Here is a 23,698-nt window from a genome sequence, read left to right on the forward strand (position 1 = left end):
GGATAGGTTAGATTAAGCTAGGTTAGGCTAGTTAGGTTAGGCTAGGTTAGCCTACGTACGCGCGCGTACGTAGGCTAACCTAGCCTAACCTAACTTAGCCTAACCTAACTTAATCTAACCTATCCTAACCTAACTTAACCTAACCTAACTTAATCTAACCTAACCTAACTTAACCTAACCTAACTTAATCCAACCTAACCTAACCTATCTGCGCGCGTACGTAGGCTAACCTAACCTAATCTAACTTAACCTAACCTAACAATATTTTTTCTGATTTTGTGTGTTTTCGCAAGAAAATAGCTTGTCTTTAGCAAACTTAGCCATAGCTAGTTGAAACTATGCATAAATATATACATTTTTAGTATAATTGTGATGGTACTAAAGGAACATTTAAAATTTTTTCTGATTTTGTGTGTTTTCGCAAGAAAATAGCTTGTCTTTAGCAAACTTAGCCATAGATAGTTGAAACTCTGCATAGATATCTTCATTTTTATTCTAATTGAGTAGGTACTAAAGGAACATTGAACATTTTTTCTGATTTTGTGTGTTTTCGCAAGAAAATAGCTTGTCTTTAGAAAACTTAGCCATAGCTAGTTGAAACTCTGCATACATATCTTCATTTTTAGTCTAATTGCGTAGGTAATTAAGGAACATTGAACATTTTTTCTGGGTTTGTGTGTTTTCACGAGAAAATAGCTTGTCTTTAGCAAACTTAGCCATATCTAGTTGAAACTCTTCATAAATATCTTCATTTAAGTCTTATTGCGTAGGTACTAAAGGAACATTGAACATTTTGTCTGATTTTGTGTTTTCTCCAGAAAATAGCTTGTCTTTAGAAAACTTATCCATATTTAGTTGAAACTCTTCTTAAATATCTTATTTTTTAGTCTAATTGTGTAGGTAGTAAGCAAACATTTAAAATTTTTTCTGATATTCTGTTTTTTCACAAGAAAATAGCTTGTCTTTAGCAAACTTAGCCATAGCTAGTTGAAACTCTGTATAGATATATTCATTTATGCCTAATTGCGTAGGTACTAATGGAGCAAGTGTGTCGCTGTGTTTGTGTCTCTCTGTGTGTGTCTGGATGGGTGTGTCTCTGTGGGTGTGTGTCTGAGTTTGTGTGTCTGTGTGTGTGTCTGTGTGTGTGTGTCTCTGTATGTGTGTCTCTGTATTTATGTCTCTGTGTGTGTGTCTCTGAGTGTGCGTTTCTGTGTGTGTCTGTGTGTGTATCTGTCTGTTTGTATGAGTTATTTTTTTTGTGTTTGTGTGTGTGTGTGTGTGTAAGTTTTGGCGTGTGTGTGTAAGTTTTCATGCGTGTGTGTGTGTAAGTTTTTGTGTGTGTGTGTAAGTTTTTGTGTGTGTGTGTAAGTTTTTGCGAGTGTGTGTGTAAGTTTTTGTGTGCATGTTAGTTTTTATGTGCATGTAAGTTTTCGTGTGCATATGTAGGTTTTTGTGTGTGTGTGTGTGTGTGTGTGTGTGTGTGTGTGTGTGTAAGTTTGTGTGTGTGTTAGTTTTTGAGTGTGTGTGTGTATTTGTTTTGTGTGTGTGTGTTAGTTTTCGTGTGTGTGTGTGTGTGTGTAAGTTTGTGTGTGTGTGTGTGTGTGAGTTTTTGTGTGTGTGTAAGTTTTTGCGTGTGGGTGTAAGTTTGTGTGTGTGTGTGTGTGTGTGTGTAAGTTTTTGTGTGTGTAAGTTTTTTGTGTGTGTGTGTGTGTTAGTTTTTGTGTTTGTGTGTTTGTTTTTTTTTTTTTGTTTTTTTTTTTGTGTTTTTTTCTAAGCTTTTGTTTTTTGTTTTGTGGTTTTGTGTGTGTAAGTTTTCGTGTGTGTGTGTGTAAGTTTTTGTGTGAATGTAATTTTTAGTGTGAATGTGTGAGTTTTTGTGTGTGTGTGTGTGTGTGTGTGTGTGTGTGAGTGTTTTTGTGTGTGTGTATGTTTTGGCGTGTGTGTTAGTTTTAGTGTGTGTCTGTGTAAGTTTTTGTGTGTGTGTGTAAGTTTTTGTGCATGTGTGTAAGTTTTTGTGTGTGTGTGTAAGTTTTTGTGTGTCTAAGCTATTGCGTGTGGATATAAGTTTTTTGTGTGTTTGTGTAGTGTGTGTGTGTGTGTGTGTGTGTGTAAGTTTGTGTGTGTGTAAGTTTTGTGTGTGTGTGTGTGTGTATTTGTGTTTGTTTTTGTTTGTGTTTTTTTGTTTTTTTTTTTTTTTTTAATTTTTTGCGTTTTTTTTTTTTTTTGGTTTTTGTTGGTGGTATTTTGTTTGAGTGTGTGTGTGTGTGTGTAAGTTTTTGTTCGTGTGTGTGTGAGTTTTTTTGTGTTCATGTGTAAGTTTTTTTTTGTGTGTTTGTGTGTGTGTGTAAGTTTTTGTGTGTGTGTAAGTTTTGGCGTGTGTGTGTGTGTGAGTGTGTTCGTGTGTGTGTGTGAGTTTTCGTGTGTGTGTGTGTGTGTAAGTTTGTGTGTGTGTGTGTGTGTAAGTTTTTGTGTGCATGTAAGTTTTTGTCTGCATGTAAGTTTTCGTGTGCATGTGTAAGTTTTTGTGTGTGTGTGTGTGTGTTTGTGTTTGTGTGTGTGTGTGTAAGTTTTGTCGTGTGTGTGTTTGTTTTAGTGTGTGTGTGTGTGTGTATGTTTTCGTGTGCATGTGTAAGTTTTTGTGTGTGTAAGTTTTGGCGTGTGTGTGTAAGTTTTCGTGTGTGTATGTGTAAGTTTTGTGAGTGTGTGTGTGTGTAAGTTTTTGTGCGTATGTGTGTGAGTTTTTTTTGTGTTAATTTTTAAGTTTTTGTGTGTGTGTGTGTGTGTGTGTAATTTTTTTTTTTTTATAAATTTTTTTAGTGTGTGTGTGATTTTTCTTTTTTGTGTTTTTTTAAGTTTTGTGTGTTTGTGTGTGTGTGTGTAAGTTTTTGTGTGTATTTAAGTTTTTGTGTGCATGTAAGTTTTCGTGTGCATGTGTAAGTTTTTGTATGCTTCCCAAATCATAATTTTCTGAAAGGACACGCCTATGAAAGGTTATGAAATCTAGCTTAGAAAAGTCAAAAATAGCAAATTAACCATCCCAAATCATAGGTTTCAGTCAACACACACCTACGAATGGCTATGAAATCCTGCTCAGAAAAGTCAAAAAATATCAACCCACACACCCCCAAATCATAGGTTTCAGACATCACACACCTACGAAAGACTAAGAAATCTGGTTATGAAAAGTCAGAAATAGCAAATTACATATCCCAAATCATAGGTTTCAGACAACACTCACCTATGAACGGCTAAGAAACCTAGCTCAGAAAAGTCAAAAATAGCAAAGTAGTCATCCCAAACTATATGTTTCAGACAACAAACACCTATGAAAGGCTAAGAAATCCAGCTCAGAAAAGTCAAAAGTAGCAAACCACCCACCTCAAATCATAGGTTTCAGACACTACACACCTATGAAAGACTAAGAAATCCAACTCAGAAAAGCCTGAAATAGCAACCCACACATCCCAAATCATAGGTTTCAGACACCACACACCTACGAAAGACTAAGAAATCCGGTTATGAAAAGTCTAAAATAGCAAACTACACATCCCAAACTATTGGTTTCAGACAACATTCACCTACGAAATACTAGAAAACCCTAGCTCAGAAAAGCCTGAAATAGCAAACTACACATCCCAAATCAAAATGTTCTGACAACACATACCTATGAAAGGCTAAGAAACCTAGCTCAGAAAAGTCGAAAATAGCCAACTACTCATCCCAAACTCGAAGTTTTAGACACTACACACCTATGAAAGACTAAGAAATCCAACTCAGAAAAGCCCGAAATAGTAATTTACATATCCCAAATCATAAGTTTCAGACAACATTAACCTACGAAATACTAAGAAACCTTAGCTCAGAAAAGTCTGAAATAGCCAACAAATCATCCCAAACTCGAAGATTCAGAAAACAAACACCTATGAGTGACTAAGAATCCTAGCTCTGAAAAGTCCAAAAAGCAAACTACACCTCCCAAATCATAATTTTCTGAAAGGACACACATATGATAGGCTAAGAAATCTAGCTCAGAAAAGTCAAAAATAGCAAATGAACCATCCCAAATCATAGGTTTCAGTCAACACACACCTACGAATGGCTAAGAAATCCAGCTCAGAAAAGTCAAAAAAATAGCAACCCACACACCCCAAATCATTGGTTTCAGACACCACACACCTACGAAAGACTAAGAAATCCGGTTATGAAAAGTCGGAAATAGCAAATTACATATCCCAAATCATAGGTTTGAGACAACACTCACCTATGAACGGCTAAGAAACCTAGCTCAGAAAAGTCAAAAATAGCAAACTAGTCATCCCAAACTATAGGTTTCAGACAACAAACACCTATGAAAGGCTAAGAAATCCAGCTCAGAAAAGTCAAAACTAGCAATCCACCCATCCCATATCATAGGTTTCATAGAACACACTCCTATGAAAGTCTAAGAAATCCAGCTCAGAACAGTCAAAAATAGCAAACTCCATATCCCAAATCATCGGTTTTAGTCAACACACACCAACGAAAGACTAAGAAACCTAGCTCAGAAAAGTCAAAAATAGCAAACTATTCATCCCAGACTATTGGTTTCAGACATCATTCACCTACGAAATACTAGAAAACCTTAGCTCAGAAAAGCCTGAAATATCAAACTATACATCCCAAATCATAATTTTCTGACAACGCATACCTATGAAAGGCTAAGAAATCCAGCTCAGAAAAGTCGAAAATAGCAAACTACACATCCCAAATCATAGGTTTCAGACACCACTCACCTATGAAAGACTAAGAAATCCAACTCAGAAAAGTCAAAAATAACAAACTACATATCTCAAATCATAAGTTTCACTCAACACACATCAACGAAAGGCTAAGAAACCTAGCTCATAACTGCCTGAAATAGCAAACTACTCATCCCAAACTATTGGTTTCAGACAACATTCACCTAGGAAATACTAGGAAACCTTAGCTCAGAAAAGCCTGAAGTAGCAAACTACACATCCCAAATCATAGGTTTCAGACAACACACATCAACGAAAGACGGGTGCTCGGGGAGAGCCTTTGTGGGTCTGTGGGTCCCTTGTGGGTCGGTGGTCCCTTGGGAGCTCGGGGGACCTTGGGGGCCCGGGGGTGGGGCTTGGGGGGCGGGTGTGGGCATTTGGGGGTGGGGGGGGGGCTTTGGGGGCCGGGGTGGGCCTTGGGGGGCCGGGGGGCCTTTTGGGGCCCGGTGGAGGGCCTTTGGGGCACAGGGTGGTCCTTTGGGGGTCTGGGTGGCACTTGAGGACTGATTGGTCCTTTGGGAGCCCGGTGGACCTGTGTGGGCCAGGGGAGGGCCTTTGGGGGTCCGGGGGGCCAGTTGGGAGCCTGGGGGACATTTGGGGGCCGGTGGAGGGCCTTTGGGACCCTGTTGGTCTTTTGGGAACTCGATGGGCCTTTGGGGGCCCGGGGATGGCCGTTGAGGGTCTGGGGTGGGCCTTTGGGGGCGCCGGTGGCCCTTTGGGAGCTTGGGGGACCTTTGAGTGTCCGGGGGGCAGTTGGGGGCCTGGGGGACATTTGGGGACCGGTGGAGGGCCTTTGGGAGCTTGGGGGGCCTTTGAGGACCGGGGGCTTCCTTCGGGGTTGGGGTAGGAGGATTGGAACCCTTTGGGGTTGGGTTAGAGGACCTCACAACACTGTTCAAATGAAACTTGTGTATTATAACGACCACAGAGTTTCACCTTTAAATTCTCTTCTAAAATCTCTTCAAAAATCTTCTTTTAAAATGTCTCTATCTGTTTCGCCGAAATAGTTCCATAACCTGTCTAAAACGGTTTCGCCCAAATAATCCCTAAACGCAAATTCAGCGTGTTCCTTTGTTATTGGCATCTCTGTGCTAACGCATTTCAAATTAATAGGAAACCTTCTCGCGCGCTAAAACAATTCATCGCTAAGATGTTTCTTGCCTAATTGTTTCCATGGCCTTTGGTTATTAATATCCTTTGGAGTTCGACCAGTAGAACTGTTCCCGAGGCAAAGACATTAATGACTTGGATCTATTCCTGGAGCAGTACCTGTCAGACATTACTAAACTTTGCCCGGAAACAATTTGATTAATGACTGACAGCAAAGTGAGAAAAATACTGTTTTTCCATTCTCACTGACAAAAACCATTAAACATACATAAATTGCTGTTGACATCCATGAAAGTGAGAAAGTTCCTGTTTTTTCATTCTCACTGACAAAAACCATAAAACCATCCATAAATGTGACAAAATTCCTGTTTTTCAAATTCTAACTGACAAAAACCATAAAACATCCAGTTTTTTCAAATTATCACTGACAAAGTCCATAAAAACATACAAAATTTAGACAAAATTCAATTTTTTCAAATTCTCACTGACAAAATCCATAAAAAACATCAAATAAATCGACCGACACACATAATCATCCATGAATTATGTAAAAAAAGTTATAGGTGGCAGCAGGGGTGAGGGATCGCGCCTTCTGACCCCTCTCTACTGATCACTTCTTCCGATTCGAAAAAGTTATTGTCCTTGTTGCTAAGGATGGGGGACTGTAATTCTCCTCTGTAGGGTTTTTGACTATAGAGACGCCAAAGAGGCAGTTGTCATTTCGATCTTAAACCATCTTTTTGGGTGTGAGTGAGTCCAATTTTCAAAATTTCCATAATTTTACGCAATAAACTTATGCCGTTAAGATAAATATCGCTGTAGAGCTTCATTTTCATCAAAAATTACTTAAACATTTTTTCCATGCCCTTTGCTTTAACTGTTTGGATTGGTCTAGTTACTTTTGATGGTCCAGGGTGACAAACAAAATTTTCTTCTTGTTGTTCAAATTATGTACCATTTTCAAACATTGTAAATTTTTGTTTTTGGGTCGTCCTCTTGTTTCATTTTCAACAATTGTAAATTTGCACTTTTTTTGGTTGTCTTCTAGGTATATTTTTATACTACTGATATACTTTTAATAGCTGACATTCATTCTAGTTTTAATTAAAAGGGAAATTGCCAAAATAGTAGCTGTAGTTTCTATTTAACAAGGGTTTTAAGATTTTTTTGGCTATTGTTATTTATTGCTTTGAGTTGTTGCAATTCTCGATTTCGAACGAGGTGGCAATGCAACATATAAAGCAATGCCATGGTTAGCTGCAGTGCTGCAACCTTGTAAAAGATGCACACGGCCCTTGTAAACCAAAAGTAAGCCTGAAACCCCTGAAAAACGGTGTCAGATCAAAACAAAAAGTACACCACTAGAATTACCTTGGCTGAAAACCTCTTATTTAGAACTAAGGAATTAATTAGCTTACCATCAATTGTTATAAAAGAAATTTCGAACAAATTTTTTTTTTTATTTATCAATTTTAAATACATCTTTTTATTTTCTATAGACCTTAAATTAGATTGAACAAAAAGCAGGGTACTTTTGAATATAGAATAAAATATTTGAAGGAGAAAGGAGCTTCATAGCAAGGAGCAAAGGAGCATAGCAAGGAGCAAAACTAAAGCTCTAATCAACATATTCCAAGCTCTAAACATAACAGATTGATGAAGCACATTTCAAGAAACCAGACTATTGGTCAAGAAACCTGTCATTTCAATACAGACGTCTACCATATCCACCAAAGATGCGTCTTATTTGGCTAGCAGTTTTGAATAGTTTCTAAGTAACCTATGCCTTGTCAAAAGCAAACATATTGACAGATTTATTCTACATTAAAGTTCATTTTTAGCATTAAATGTGCTGATTTTTTTAAGTTTGAGGCTATGAATGAAACACAACAGGATGTTCTTAGCATTGAATCTATGGAAACACGTACAATACAGGATTAAAGTTGATCCAATCTCATATAACATTGGCAGAACAACAAATTTAAAACATTTGCAAAAAAAAAAAAAAAATACTTCTGTACCTTTTTTGTTCAAAAGCCAGGTTATTACTTGTAAAAGTATGTTTGTAAGACGCTGGGAGAAACAGGTCACTTGTCCAACCTTTAACATGGCTTAGAGATTGCACAGGCCACATTTTGCGTTCTAATGCTATGTTTCATTAGCAAGCAAATAATTGCATCTTCCAATTGATTAAAATTATTAGACCAAACTGAGTGCAGGTTTGGTCCACTTATAGCCAAATATTCTTATGCAAACACAAATTAGACTATTTAGCTCAGGAATAGTAATTGCCAAAGAAAGGTGACAATACACAGAGAAAAAAAAACTCACCTTGATTAATTCATTGTCTATGCATAAAGTTCGTTCTCTAAAATCAACGCCAATAGTAGCTTCACAGGTTTTAGGGAAAGCAGATGAACAAAATCGGTATGTGATTGAAGTTTTCCCAACTCCTGAATCACCAATTACAATTATCTTGAATACCTTTGGCTTAACTCGACTGCTCTCAACGCCTTCCATTGCAGCTATAAAATTAACAGTTCAACAATTGGCAACATCCCAGTCTAGAATATAAATTGATGACAGGAGTACAATAGCACTGCCTAAGTAAAGAGAAATGTGGTTACAATATATTTTTTTCTTTTGATCAAGGCACTTTGTATAGAAGGAGCTGTCATAGGAACTTTGGTAGGAGCTCATTTGATTGAAAACTGAAAGTTCTAGGACCTCTTTTTATGAATCAGAAGTGATAGGACAGCAATCAGCCCCCTCCCACACTCACCAATTCCCCAGACACATCCAATCATAATTTTGAGATAGCTACTTTGTTTAGAATGGTTGAAAAGTCCAGTAATTATCCCTCTTGGGATGTCAACCCTTCCACATCCCTTGGGCAAGGGCTGTAATTTATGCAACTTGCCCATTGTTTACGTATAGTATTTGCTATAGGAAATGTGGTCATGTTTGACCTTTAGTGTCCAGAAAGACAAAGGGCATTCCGGTGAACCTTTCAGAGAATGTTCACATTATGTGAATATATGTTGTCAAAAGGGTATAACTTGAGAATGATTGATTGTATTAATTTGGAGCTTCCAGGAAATGATAACAGGAAGGATCAATTGACGAAAAAGGCAACATTTGCATGCTACTACTGCTACTATCACTATAAATACTACTTCTGTACCAAGTACTACCAAGGCTGAGGGAATTGAAGTGAAAATTTGAGAAAATGTTGGGGGAAAGATGAATTAAATCATAACATACTATTTGCATAGAGATTTTCAAAAGAGTGTATCAGCAATAGGTTATCTTTGGAACACATTACTGTATCAAGCTGAAACTTCCAGAGCATCATGAGGGGATGTTCAAATGGCCCAAAGGGATCCAAGTGGGGGCTGCGCGCCCCCTCCAAAGGTAGTGGTGGATTTAGGGTTAGGGTATATTAGCAAGACGACGGCAAATGACTTGATGCAATGTTGTGCTGAAGAAATTTTAAGTACTATGAAAACGAGAACCCACGAAGCTGAATTTTACAGTGTGATATTTGACGAAACCACGGATGCATCACATACCTCAAAACCTAGTCTTTCTCTGCAATACGTTTATGACAGCACTATTGTGGAAGACTCTTTTGCATTTATAAACCTTCACAAAATGAGCTATAAGGGAATAACTGAACATGAACCAAACATTGCAGGTGAAACTTTAGGCAAGTCTGTGCTCAAGCTAATGGAAGACATTGGATTAATCATTAACAATTATGTTACCATAAGCTGTGCTGGATGCAGTATCAACATAACTGAAATGAAAGGGGCAGTAGCTACCGGGGATCCAAAAAGTTGCTAAAAGAAGCAGCCTATGTGGGTGCAAACATCATGCTCTTAACGTATCGATTTTCAATATTAGGCAGCGCAATCGCGCTGCCTAAGTAAAGAACAATTGGCACAATGTATTATTTATTTATTTTTTAGACCAGGGCACTTCGTATCGAAGGACTTGTCGCAGGAACTTCGAAAAGGGCTCATTCGATTGAAAATTGGAGTGGCTTGTGCCCTTTTTAATAGTCGAAAGTGATTGGAAGGCAACTAACATCCCTTCCACGAGCACCATTTCCCCAAACACATCCAATCAAAATTTTGAGACAGCCCTTTTGTTCAGCATAGTTGATTTCCAGATAGAAATTATGTTTTTGAAGAGGGCACTCCCCCACAACCCTCAGGGCAAGGGTTGGAAGTTATGCCCTGGGGGCATATAAGGTTTTCATAGAAAGCATTGTAGAAACTTCAAAAAAGGCTCATTCGAATGAAAATTCAAAGGGCTAGTGCCCTTTTTAAAGTTCTGGAAATTAGGTCTTTGAGGATGACACCCCCCCCCACAGCCCTTAGGGCAATGGTTGTAAGTAATCCCCTGGGGGCATATAAGGTTTTTATTGAAAGCGTTGTCGTAGAAATTTCAAAAAGGGCTCATTTGATTGAAAACTGAAATGGCTAGTGCCCTTTTTAATAGTCAAAAGTGATTGGAAGGCAACTAACACCCCTTACATGCCCACCATTTATCAATACACATCCAATCAAAATTTTAAGATAGCCATTTTGTTCAACGTAGTTAAAAGTAGTAGAAATTAGGTCTTTGAGGATGATAACCCTTTCAGAGCCCTCGGGGCAAGGGCTGTAAGGTGTGCCCAGGGGGCATATAAGGTTTTTATAGATAGTGATGTTGTAGAAATTTCAAAAAGGGTTCATTCGATTGGAAATTAACAGGGCTTGTGCCCATTTTAATAGTCAAAAGTGATTGGAGGATAACTAACACCCCTCTCAAAACCACTATTTCCCAAAACACATCCAATCAAAATTTTGAGATAGCCATTTTGTTTGACGTAGTAAGAAGGTCCAGAAATAATGTTTTTAAGGATGACACTCCCCCAGCAGCCCTCAGGGCAAGGGTTGTTAGTTATGCCCTGGGGGCATATAAGTTTTTTTTTATAGAAAACGTTGTAGTAGACACTTCAAAGAGGAACCATTCGATTGGAAATTGAAACGGCTAGTGCCCTTTTTAATAGTCGAAAGTAATTGGAGGGCAAGCAGCCCCCCTCTTACGCCCACCCTTTCCCCAAATACATCCAATCAAAATTTTGAGATGGCCGTTTTTTCCACGTAGTTGAAAGGTCCGGAAATTATGTCTTTGAGGATGACAACCCCCTCACAGACCCCAAGGCAAGGGTTGTAAGTTATGCCCTGGGGCATATAAGGTTTTTATGGAAAGTGTTGTTGTAGAAACTTCAAAAAGGGCTCATTCGATTGGAAATTGAAAGGGCTAGTGCCCTTTTTAATAGTTGGAAGTGATTGGAGGGCAACTAACCCCCTCTCACGCCTACCATTTCGCCAAACACATCCAATCAAAATTTTGAGATAGCAATTTTCTTCAACGTAGTAGAAATTTCTGGAAATTAAGTCTTTGAGGATGACATCCCCCCCCCCCCAGCCCTCCGGGCACGGGTTGTAAGTTATGCCCTGGGGGCATATAAGGTTTTTATTGTAAGCGTTGTCGTAGAAACCTCAAAAGGGCTCATTTGATTGGGAATTGAAAGGGCGAGTGCCTTTTTTAATAGTCGAAAGTGATTGGAGGGTAACTAACCCTCCTCTTGAGCCCACCATATCCCCAAACACATCCAATCAAAATTTTGAGATAGCCATTTTGTTGATAGTAGTTGAAAGTTCTGGAAATTAGGTCTTTGAGCATGACAATTCCCCCACATCCCTCAGGGCTAATGTTGTAAGTTATGCCCTGGGGGCATAAATAGTTTTTACAGAAAGCATTGTCGTAGAAACTTCAAATAGGGCTAATTCGAGTTGAAAATGAAAGGGCTAGTGCCCTTTTTAATAGTAAAATATCACCCTCCCACGCCCAACCTACCATTTGCCCATTATGTTTAAAAACTAAATATTGCCTTAAGATTAAATCAAAATGCATTGTTTTAATGCTAATTCCCAATAAGGCATCTCAGCAGTATCCCAAGAACGACTGAGGGTATTATGTTAAAACTTTCGGGGCTACTACTGCTCTTAAAATTTAGCCAAATCAAAATAGCGTAAGTGTATCCAAGCTATCAAAGAAAGTAAACAGATTTTTTTGCAAATGGTATCAAGTTTTCTATTTCAGGTTAACTAGAGGAGGTATGAAACTAAATTAAACACTACTATTTGTGTCCAGATTTTTAAAATGGTGCATGTTGTTAAAAATTACTGAAAATTTTCTCCAGCACTCGAAGTTGCTGTCATACCACAACAGCAACCTTATAAGAAAATCGAAATATATTTTCTTGTGATTATTATCGCTTCTAATCAGCAGTTGTACCAAACCTATCCTGCTCAAGTCATCCTCAGGGCTATATTGTGGTGTTTATTCTCCCCATAGTTTAGTGCAGACGTTTTTATATAATCTATTTGCTCTTGTTTTTTTTGTGTTATATTTATGTTTAACGCTTTTTCCAATAGGAAATTTTTATAAGTCCTCCAAAAAAAAACGTCCCCCCAGATCCCAAATCAAATTCAATAGTGCAAGATACCCATCCTGGCTGGTCAAGCACATTATCTGAAAGTTCTATTGATAGCTCTAATTCGAGAATAGGACAATGATAACTGTAGGTCCTAATGTAACCATAATGATGATAATGGGTTTCAGAGGTCCTCTCTAGAAGCTCAAAAAAAGGAAAAAATCTCCCCAATAAAAAGCATATCCCCTCTCCCTGCCCAAGATCCTCCCTCCAAAAACTTAGGAATTTACCTTAAAATTAATCCTACTACCCCCTTTGAAATAAAAATAATCACTGCATTAAGAGTTGCAATTTTTAAATTGCTAAAATCAATGTTCTCTCTTAACATTAACCGTGATGGATCTCTGCTAATAGCTGTAGAAGATCAGAAATCAGCGGATACAATAATTAACCTTAAATCCCTTCTGATTATCCCCATTATTGCATCTAATTGGAACCCAAAACAATCACCAACAAAATTTGAAGTTTTTAATGTTCCCCCAGAGATATCTACTCAGGAGTTAAAAGAAGGCCTCTCAGATAGGGTCGGAAATAAAATCCCAGTTGAGGATGTTACCTAACTTGGAAAACCTGACTCTACTGGTATAAAAACTAGTAGATCCTTCTTATTCACACTAAAGGATAAAATTGATATCCCAGAAAAATTATTCCTATTTGGGCAAATCAAACCACACAAGGAATACAAACCTAAGCCTATTCAGTGTCAGAAGTGTTTCAAACTGGGACACACGACAAACAAATGCAATGAAATTCTCCAAGAGTGAAGTAATTGTAAATCTTTCCATCCTAAAGAGCTGACAACTTGCAAAAACACCCAGCCTACATGCATCAATTGCAAAGCCCCACATGAATCTACAAATAAATCATTATGCCCTGCATACTAGAAAAGAGCTCTAACACTCCAAATATCAACAGAGAAGGCCATCCCATACCCCATTGCAGTAATGGAAGCAAATGCTGCCCAACAATACCATATAAAGCCTGTAATGAAACCAACCAAAACCACCAAGTCAAATACCCCAAATGCATCAAGCACCCCATATGAAACAATATCTTCTAAGCCCCCTAGCTCAAATCCCTATCAGAAGGAATCACCAAGCCAGCAAGCCTCGTTTTCCGGTGAGATGAGGCAAGCCTGGCCCTCCCTCCCAAGAAGAAACAAACCAGACACACGACCAGGAATCAATCCCTTAACCAACACACAGGATGCACTACCTACAATGCAATCCCCAAATATCTGCTTATTCATTCTAAACTGTAATGCAGTTCAGGCCATGAACATACATCAACTACAGAAAACAAAAATTATTGCAGAATTGGCAAAAATCTACATCCCAGATGATATGCTCATTCAAGCAAAAAAAGATCTTGCTTTACTTTTAACAAAGCTGAACATTGATACACAGTCATATGAAGAATAAATCAACAACACAACATTTATCAATACTCCAATGGAATGTAAGATCACTCACAGATAATAAGCTAAATGAACTAATATCATGTATGAATAATAATTCCATTAATATTGCTTGCCTTCAGGAAACTCATTTAACACAAAATCAACAAATTAAGTCTCTGGCATATACTATCCTGAGAAAGGATAGATCTTCAGAGAGAAAAGGAGGTGGTGTAGCTTTATTAGTTAATAATAATATAAAATTTTGTGGCATCAATTTTCCAGATTTTGAAAATGATGTTGATGTAATTGGTATAAGTGTTTGGCTGAATAATTTAAAAACCTACATAATAAGCTTTTATAACCCTAATGGCCAAACTACAGATGCCAAGGATTTCTTTAATTATATAAATAATTCTAATATGTTAAAAAATATCATTATTTGTGGTGATTTCAATGCCCACAGCCTTTTGTGGGGGAATAAACCAGCAAATACAGCTGGTAAATTTATTGAGCATATGACTTCAAATAATAATGAATTAGCTGTTGCTACCCCTCCAAACCTGAATACATATTTTAACCCCAAAAGTGGCAAATTCTCCACAATTGACCTACAAATTGTGTCTTTAAATTTTTTGAACAAAATTTACATAAATAAAATTGATAGTCTATGTACAGACCACTTTGATATAGTTTGCTCCCTAAACGAACCTACTGAAACTTCATCTCATACCTCCAAATATATCAACACTAAAGCAAATTGGTCTATTTTCCAAAATAAGCTAAATGATGAAATTACAAGTTTCACCCAAAGTTCATGCATTTCTAACACAACAGTCGAAACACATGCTGAAGCCTTGACATCTTTACTAATAAATACAGCTAATCATGCTATCCCCAGGACAACACCTAAGAAAACATTCCCTGAACAAATTCCTAAAGCATGGTGGACAAATGAGAGCCTAAATAGATGGAGGATAAAAACGGCAGCTAGGACAGAATTCATAAAAAAACCAACACCTACTACATATTTAAAAAAATTACAATCAGAATCTAATCTAAAAAGGACTATAATAGATGCTAAATATAAATACTGGAATAATTTTGCAAATAATCTCTCCAGAGAAACGCATGAGCCAATTATACATAAAGTCATAAACCACATATGTTGGAAAAAGACTTCTCCCAACCCACTCCTGTATGAGCTTATACATAATAATACCCATTATGACAATGATATTGAAAAGGCTAACCTATTTGCAACTCTTTTTGTTAATAAGCTAACATCAAATAATCAAAGCAAACTGTCCACAATTCCTATGAACCCTAGCTACCAACCACGCCCAGGATCCGAGTACATAACTAATCAATTTTCAATCCAGGAGTTGAATAATGGAATACATCATATCAGGTTCAAAACTAGCAGCAGCTATGACAATATCCCCACATGGATAAAGAATCTCACACCTTCATACAAACAAGAACTGCTAAATTGTTATAATCACGCTTGAGCATCTTCTAGGTTCCCCAATATGTGGAAATGTTCGTCCCTGCTACAAATCCTGAAGAAAAATAAACCAAAAGATAACCTTGAGTCTTATAGGCCCATAATGATTACACCTGTGATGGGGAAGATAATGGAGAAAATGATTTATCACAGACTCCTCTGGTTTGTTGAGAAAAATAACATGATCCCACGCACTCAAACTGGATTCAGGAAATACCACTTCTCAACAGATGCTTTCATTTTGCTAACAAATGCAATAAATGAATCTTTCTCAAATAATAATATCCTAGTAGCAGCTTTCCTAGATTTTGAAGTAGCATATGACAATGTGAACCACCAAATCTTTTTAAATAAACTTGCAAACATTGGAGTACCTCCTAAGCTAGTATCCTTTATTAAATCCTTCATAGAAGTGCGAAGTTGCATTGTTTGTGTTGGTTCAGCCTCTTCACCCCAAAAGACAATATCCAAAGGCCTACCTCAGGGAGCAGTCCTCAGTTGCCTCCTATTTGCCCTATATCTCTGGGACATGAACCTACCCCACACGAATCTACAATATGCTGATGATCTGGTGCTATGGTCATCTGGCAACACCTTTCAGATAGCACAGTCAAATCTGCAAAAGTCACTTTTCCAGTTTGAAAAATTCTCTCAACATTCAGATTTACCCATTGCACCCACCAAGTCAAAAATAATCCAATTTCACCGGAAGCGAAACCATGTTAATGCAAAACTAACTCTAAATAAAACAACTATTCCAGAAGATAATAATATTAATTACCTAGGTCTCATACTTGACCAAAAACTCAATTTCCACCTCCACATTTCAAACACAATAAAAAAATGCTATAGAAAAGCAAATATACTAAAAAGACTTCTTTCCACACCCTGGGGTTGTAAGGAGAAAACCTTACTCCAGTTTTATAAATCACATATAAGACCCCATATTGACTATGGGCTCATTGTCTATGGTACATGTGCAGGGAACCAGATGCAAAAAATGAAACAATACAAAACGATATAATACATCTCATATTTGGTCTTAGGAGACCCACAAGCACCAAGTTTCTGATTATGGAGAGTGGATTAACAACAATAAGGGAGAGACGTAGCTTTCTCTTGATAAAACATCTTACAAAAATTGAATCAAATAGCTCACACACATTACATAATTGGTTAAGAAATCCAGCCATGTATAGAGGTATTGCAGATGAGTATGCCAATATTCAAAAGAAGTTCCCTGTACCAGCAAAGTCGATTGCACCTACTTTCCCCCGATCCCCTCCATGGAATTGGTCATTTCCCATAATAAATACTGAATTTTCAAAATGGAATAAAGATTTAACCCCCATTGCTTTTGTTCAGAATAAATTTGCAGAACTCGATACAATTACCTATAAAAATCACTTCCAAATATTTGTTGATGGGTCAAAAATGAATTAGAAGGTTGCAAGTGGTGTTTTCCTTCCTCACCTGAAAATTGCAATGGGCAAGAGATTATTTAATAATTTATCTATAATGTCTGCTGAGTTAAATGCCATAATCATGGCATTAGAACACCTTAAGCAAAACAAATCTTTGATTGAAATTTCGAATAATATTATCATCTATTCCGACTCTTTATCAAGCCTTGAGTTGCTGGCCTCAGCTCCTCAATATAAGTTGGACATTGACACTTATCATTGTCTCAGTATTATTGATAATCTTGCTTCAAGTGGCATAAAAACTTACTTTCAGTACATTCCTAGCCACTCTGGCATAAGTGGTAATCATCAGGTTGATGAAATAGCAAAAAATGCTAGAAATATTGACCAGCTAAGTGGGAGACCAATCCCAATTAGAGATATTTACTGATGGCGCCTATCATATATTAATTTTAGTAAGATTAATCCTACCCTTCCGCTCTTTCCCAATAAGTATCTTTCTAAAATTTATCATAGAATTCGTTCTGGAACAAATGCACTAAATTTCCTTGCATTCTCATATAAGCTTTCTAATTCAAGTGGTTCAATTCCCCTGTCCCCTCTTTGCGGGCATTGTAATATGAATAATAAAACAATTGACCATTGCCTATTTGAATGTAATATGCTGACGTCTGCAAAACATACCTTGCTTTCTAAACTGTTAAAATACTTCAAACACCACAAAATCCCACTATCAGCCAAGAGCCTAACCAACTATACCTGCACACAGAGCATAGAAATCGAAATCTATTATCTTATATTTGAACTACTAGAGTCGAAAGATCTGCTGAAGGATATCTGAATATATATAATAAATATGAGGCAATCAAGCCAGTAGCTCTGTAGCCCACAGAGTGAAGCAAAAGGAAAAGGGCTAAATAGTTTTACTGAAAAGCCCGCCTGCTGTTAAATAGAAGAAAAAGACGCACACAAATAGCAGGCCAAACTATAAAGTCTTAAAAAAAACGAAAAGTTTTAAAGTATTATTTTATTTTTCCATTAAAAGACTATGTAAATCACAGTTTATATAATTAGCAGTATGATCTTTCCCTATCTCACCCATTATAAAAACCTGGACCAAGGTGCGAGTGCTCCAGAGAACCTATAAACATAAGCGGCATTAGATATTTCCACGGGTAGACAAAGAATAATCACCTACGGAACAAGTACTGACAAAACCACTTGGCCGGCTCAACCAATAAGTGGACAATAAGTGCACAAATAAGTGGGAGGAGCTTTTTGTTTGCACCGAGAATGAAGAGCCAGAAATCATCTGCGGTAAACTTACTGGATAATTATATAAACTGTGATGTAAATATACGACAAACAGAAATTATTTAACAAAACTTTTTCCACAAAATAAGTTTTTCAAAGAAAAGTAAAGAACTTCATTAAATCAAAAATCAGCAAAAATAAACTAAAATCATCTACCAAGCGTGAAACTACCCCAAATCAGCATCGATAAACAAATGAATCCCAAAACGAACAGAAAATGCAATAAATAACCGAGTCAAACTCAAAACGAGCAGAAATTAACATGAGTAGGGGTCAAAACCCCTATGCCTTCCCAAGGCCAGAACATAATTTGCATTTTACTGACAAAAATACACATATAGCCCGGAACCTGTTTTTCCTATATATTTTCATTTTTTTGTTTTGTTTATTTATTATTTATGGGATGGCGGCGGGAAGTTTTGGAGTTTTGGAGTATGTGAAGTATTGATTTTTGGTTATTGCGACCAGGAGCCGAGTGAGTGTAAGATTTTCATTTTTTCTTCTTTTTTTTTCTTTCTTCTTTTTCTCTTTTTTTTAGTATGTTATTATAAGTGTTAATTTTAAGAGGGTTAATACTTCCGAACAAGCGTTAGCTTATGGAAGGTCATTTGTTTTTTTTGTGTTGTGTTGTTTTTTGGAATAAACCCTTTTTTTATCTTATCTTAGAATGTGCATTGTCAGTTTAATATACATATTCTGATATTTAGTACCGTAATCAAAATGTTAATATTATTTGAATTATTAAAGTTATAAAAGTAAAAACATTTATATCTTTTTGGGATTGGGTTGAGCATCACGAAAGTATATTGCGATTCAAAGAAGATACTGAAAGTAAGGAGCAACATTAAACTTAAAACGAACAGAAATTATTATGTACATGAGGGGGTTGCTCTTCCTCAACACCTTGCTCTTTACGATAAAGTTTTTTAGTACTTTAAAAAAGCTTCTTATTGTTCTAATTAAACGAACATAGTGTTCCAGGAGTCGTTCTTAAAGAATTAGGACAGAATTTAAACTTTAACATAAAGAGCAAGGTGTTGAGGAAGAGCAACCCCCTTCATACCTTGTTTTTTTTTAATTTCTGATTGTTTTTTAAATAATGCCAAGAAATCTGGCTACATTTCCATGGAAAAATCCCTCCTCCCAAAGATTTATTCTCTAGACAGTTCAATCCTGGTGAACATTTTCTCTGGACAATTACCCTTAGCATCTCCATGCATAAAATTGAGTCAGCAAAGAGAAATCAAGACATAAGACAATCCCCCAGGGCAAAACTTCCCCTGGATATTCACTCCCTGGAAACTTCCCTCCCCATGGAAAATCTCACCAACAGAAAATCCGTCCCCACCCAAAAAATGCAACAAAATGGGCAAATTTTATAACTTAAAGACATGTCCCCAGGAGCTATGGGGTGTCATGATATCTCTAAAGGCATAGTTATTCAGCCTTTCAACTATGCTGAACAAAATAGCTATCCCAAAATTTTGATCTGACAATTTTAAGCAAAAAAGGGGGTGGAAGGAGCCTAGTTGCCCTCCATTTTTTGGTCAATTAAAAAGGGCACTATAACTTTGAATTTCCATTCGAATGAGCCTTCTCCCAATATTCTAGGATCACTGGGTTGATACAATCACCCCTGAGAAAAAAAACAAAAAAAACAAACAAATAAACATGCATCCATGATCTTTATTTTGACAAAAAACCATTACAAAATTCCACATTTTTGCACAAAGGAGCTTGAAACCTCTATAATAGGGTTCTCTGATGTGCTGAATCTGATGGTGTAATTTTTATTAAGATTATATGACTTTTATGGGGTGTTTCCTCCTTTTTCAAAAATAAGGCAGATTTTCTCATGATTGTAACCTTTCATGGGTAAGACTAAGCTTAATGAAACTTATATTTTGAAATCAACATAAAAACACCATTCTTTTGATATATCTATTGGTATTAAAATTCCATTTTTTAGGGTTTCAGTTATTATTGAGCCAGGTCACTCCTTACTTACAGTTTGTTACCGTGAACTATTTAACTTTATTATTACTGTTTACTGTTTGAGTGATATAACAGACGCAACTCTTGCATTAAGCAGATTACTTCAGACTGAAACATTTGATTTATTTTCAGCCACAGAAAAAATATCCAAAACCCTAAAGCTTTTGAATAAATAGAGGAAGAAGTATGATGAGGTTTTCCAAATTATATTTGAAAGTGCAGAGATAGCTATGGACAGGATTGTTTGCACTCCAAGAATGAAAAAAAAAACAAAAAAACTTATTGATCAAATTACCCCACTGTCTCAAAAGACGACCAAGACAATGTCCTCATTTACTGGAAAAGAGCTGTTTATATTCTAGTACTAGATTACATTATTTCTGACATGGCCAACGGATTTTCCGATGTGTTAATGATATGTTATTCACTAAATGTGTTCTTGCCTCAAAATTTGGATTCCTGATCTTCAAACTTTGAAACCTAAGATTGAGCCAATATATTGTAAATTCTTTTTTTTTTTGACAAAGCAGTGAATCTTTAGTGCTGAAAATATTAAACGAGATAGTTGCACTGAAAACCACAAGTTGTATCTTAATCCTCATTTCCTACTCTTCATTACCATCATAATTACTAAGCAATACCACATGGCTAGGCAACATGCTAAATGGTTTGACCTATACAAATAGTCAAAAAGAGTGCATGACTCCAGAAGATCCAGACCATTTTTTTTTTTTTAACAATACAAAGCTTAACTCACTTGCTATAGTAGTCAGAAGTGTAAAGATTGAAAAATATACAGAAAAAAATTAAATATCATATTTTTCTTAGAGGGTGAAGAGCTTTTTATGTTTCCTTATTGCAGGGTGGTTTTCATAACTTACTATTTGTTGTATCAGTATTTTACATTATTTTAATTTCAACAAAGTTATTATAACTTTAACCTTCAGCAGATTTAAATAAAATAATTACTATTTCCACTACCAAAAAGCAGAAAAGCAGATGAAGATTTGCTATATATTTTCCAGAGAAATTGCCTACAGATTGTTCTGGGTACCCAGGTGACTGACCAGATTGCACAGTGGGCTGTACAAAAAGTGAGGCTGAACCCTGCTTTCTAGGGCTATAATGGAAGAAAGGTAGAGATGACTTGGGCTTGTTCTCCAGATGAAGGATGACAGAATGCCAAAGATTGTCCTTTTTGGCCAACCATCTAGGGCTAAATGGAAAGCAGGTTGTCTTTGGTTGAGGTGGGAGCATGTCATAAAGAAAGATGTAAATGAAATGGGAACTTCCTTAGAGGGTGTAAAGAGGGAGGCCTTGAGTAGATTGAAATGGAGTAGGAGCATGCATAGCTGTGTTGGCCTCAGAGGGCTTGGTGCTGTGATGAGTTGTTGGTAGTAGTAGTAGTGTTGGGGTTCCACCCCTTGTTCTTTTTCTTTTCAGATAAATGACCTGTTTTCTTTTCTGTTATTACATTTGCCTATAAGATAATTTTCAATCGTAAGTTAAACTTTCATAGTCAAGGCAACCATTTTGCAAGAGAAAATAAGTTGACTGGATTATAATTCGGTATGAGTCATCATATGGGCTTGCTAGATCTCAAGCCATTGATTCTTAAAATACGTGTAGGGCATATTCAATTAAGGGACCTGATATATTAGATTGGCCCACGTCACACTGAGCCATAACCCCAAGTGCCATGATTCTTTTATGCGTTAAAATATTATTTTTTTAGTCTGTTTTGAGGGTTTGTACTGAGAGTCTGCATTGAGACCCACTTAGGAAATTTGTTTGGCTATATGTGTTTTGTGCCTTTTTTGGAAGAATACAAGTAGGCTATTTTCTACAGCTGTGTAGACTATTTTTCTAGGAACCCAGACAGGGTAGGAAAAGAGTTGCAATACATATCCTTATTATTATATTGACAGGAGGATTCGTTTACCCTCCAAATAGATAGTTAGAGATATTAATCATGACCCAGATTGGGGCCCCCTTGGCCTCAAGTTTGGCCGTTTGACCATTCAATGACGTTAACATACCCTGGAGCAGGGTGTACCTTACTAGGGTATTAACATACTCTATATTTATGGAACAGTAGTGGTAACCATGGGCATTCCATTGCAATATTTGGCACCAGCAAGGCAGCTTTTTTGTGCCAATATCTGGTGGCAGACAGCTCACCACACAAACAGTGGTGCCAGCATTGGTACTAGTATGAACAGTGTTGGCAACAGTGGTACAACACAAAAATGGCAGCAACAAAGGTCCTATTGGTAAAACTGATAGTAAAAGAATCTGCGTTTCCGAAAAAGATGACTTAATTTAGCCTACAAAGTAGACTATTGTGATAACATCTAAAAAAAATCACGGGAAAAAATACGGAACCATTTAATAATGTTACAAAGATTTAAATGGGCAATGCCTAGTTAGACAACAATAATAATAATAATAAAAAAATTATGAATCAATCTGTCATGCAACTAATTGGCTTGTCAAATACTCAGCAAATTGAGATGCAGGGATTTTTCGCGAGAGACCGGAAGGGACATTGGAAAAAGGATTTCCATTTAGACTGAAGAAGTATTTTGATGTTAGCTGAATTTTGAAATAATGTCACTCAGAGTTAATTCAGATACAGAACAAAAAATAGAGAACAAATGGATTCAGAAAATGAATTAAGAGAATTTAATGATGGAATGAACCAAAGTGGACCAAATAGAAGGAGCAATGGGGAATCAAGATTCAGCAAGGAGTCACAAAACAGTAGTCATGTAGATATAAAAAAAGATAGTCAAACCCAAACAAAACTTCATCAGGCTTGTATGGACCAAATTGAAAAAAAATGGTCAAGCTCAAACAATATTTTATCAGGCTTGTATGGACAAAATTGAAAAAGATAGTAAAGCCCATGAAATACTTCATCAGGCTTGTATGGAAAAAATTGAAGCCCATAATGATAATGAGCAAGAAATTATCAGACATTAAATGCTAAGATGGAAAAAAAAACATGATACTTTGGTGATTATGTGGGGAGGTAGACCAGCCCAAAAAACAAAATGGGAGGCTGAGCCACCCTGTCTAAAAAACGAAATGCTTGATACACCAGTTCAAAATGTTGGTAATCTGAAAAAATGGGATTCAGAAGTGGCTAAGCCACATAATATTGAAAATAAGACAGAGGAAGATTATTTTTTGGTAAAATTTTCAGAAAACAGAAGACTTCAGAATTATTACTGTTACTACTACTACCACTACTGATACAACACTACTATTGCTACTACTGCTCCTACTACTACGACAACTACTATGATGCTAGTACCATTAAAACTAAAGGTATGAAGGTGAAAATTTGAGTGAAAATAGAGGGAGAATTTGAACTGAATCAAAACTTCCTATGTGCATGCAAATTGCTGAATGGGCATATCTCAGGAATGGATTAGGGTATTAAGTTGGAACTTTCAGGGAATGCTTAAAGAGGAAGATCAATTGACTGAAAAGGCAACATTTGCATACTACTATTACTGCTACTACAACTATTGCTTCTGTAGCAATAATACCAAGGCTGAGGATATTGAAATGAAAGTTTTGGGAAATATTGAGGGGAAACTTGAACTAAGTCAA

At 36.7% G+C, this 23,698-nt stretch overlaps 1 protein-coding gene across 6 annotated transcripts in view; it reads right to left on the reverse strand.

The window, feature by feature from the left end:
• The window catches only part of LOC148945145 (ras-related protein Rab-33B-like), a 70,530-nt gene that overhangs the window by 43,316 nt on the left and 3,516 nt on the right, over positions 1 to 23,698 (reverse strand). For 5 of the 6 annotated variants that reach the window (XM_089099604.1, XM_089099600.1, XM_089099599.1 and 2 more), the window contains exon 2: positions 8,220 to 8,413. In XM_089099604.1, the coding sequence (XP_088955730.1) occupies positions 8,220 to 8,413 (194 nt within the window). Of the gene's footprint in view, positions 1 to 8,219; positions 8,453 to 23,698 lie in introns of all 6 variants that reach the window. The other variant, XM_089099603.1, reaches the window with a different exon arrangement.

Source organism: Artemia sp. Qi Xiang Cuo, chromosome 13 (genome assembly GCF_049724085.1).
Source record: "Artemia sp. Qi Xiang Cuo chromosome 13, ASM4972408v1, whole genome shotgun sequence".
NCBI lineage: Eukaryota > Metazoa > Arthropoda > Branchiopoda > Anostraca > Artemiidae > Artemia > Artemia sp. Qi Xiang Cuo.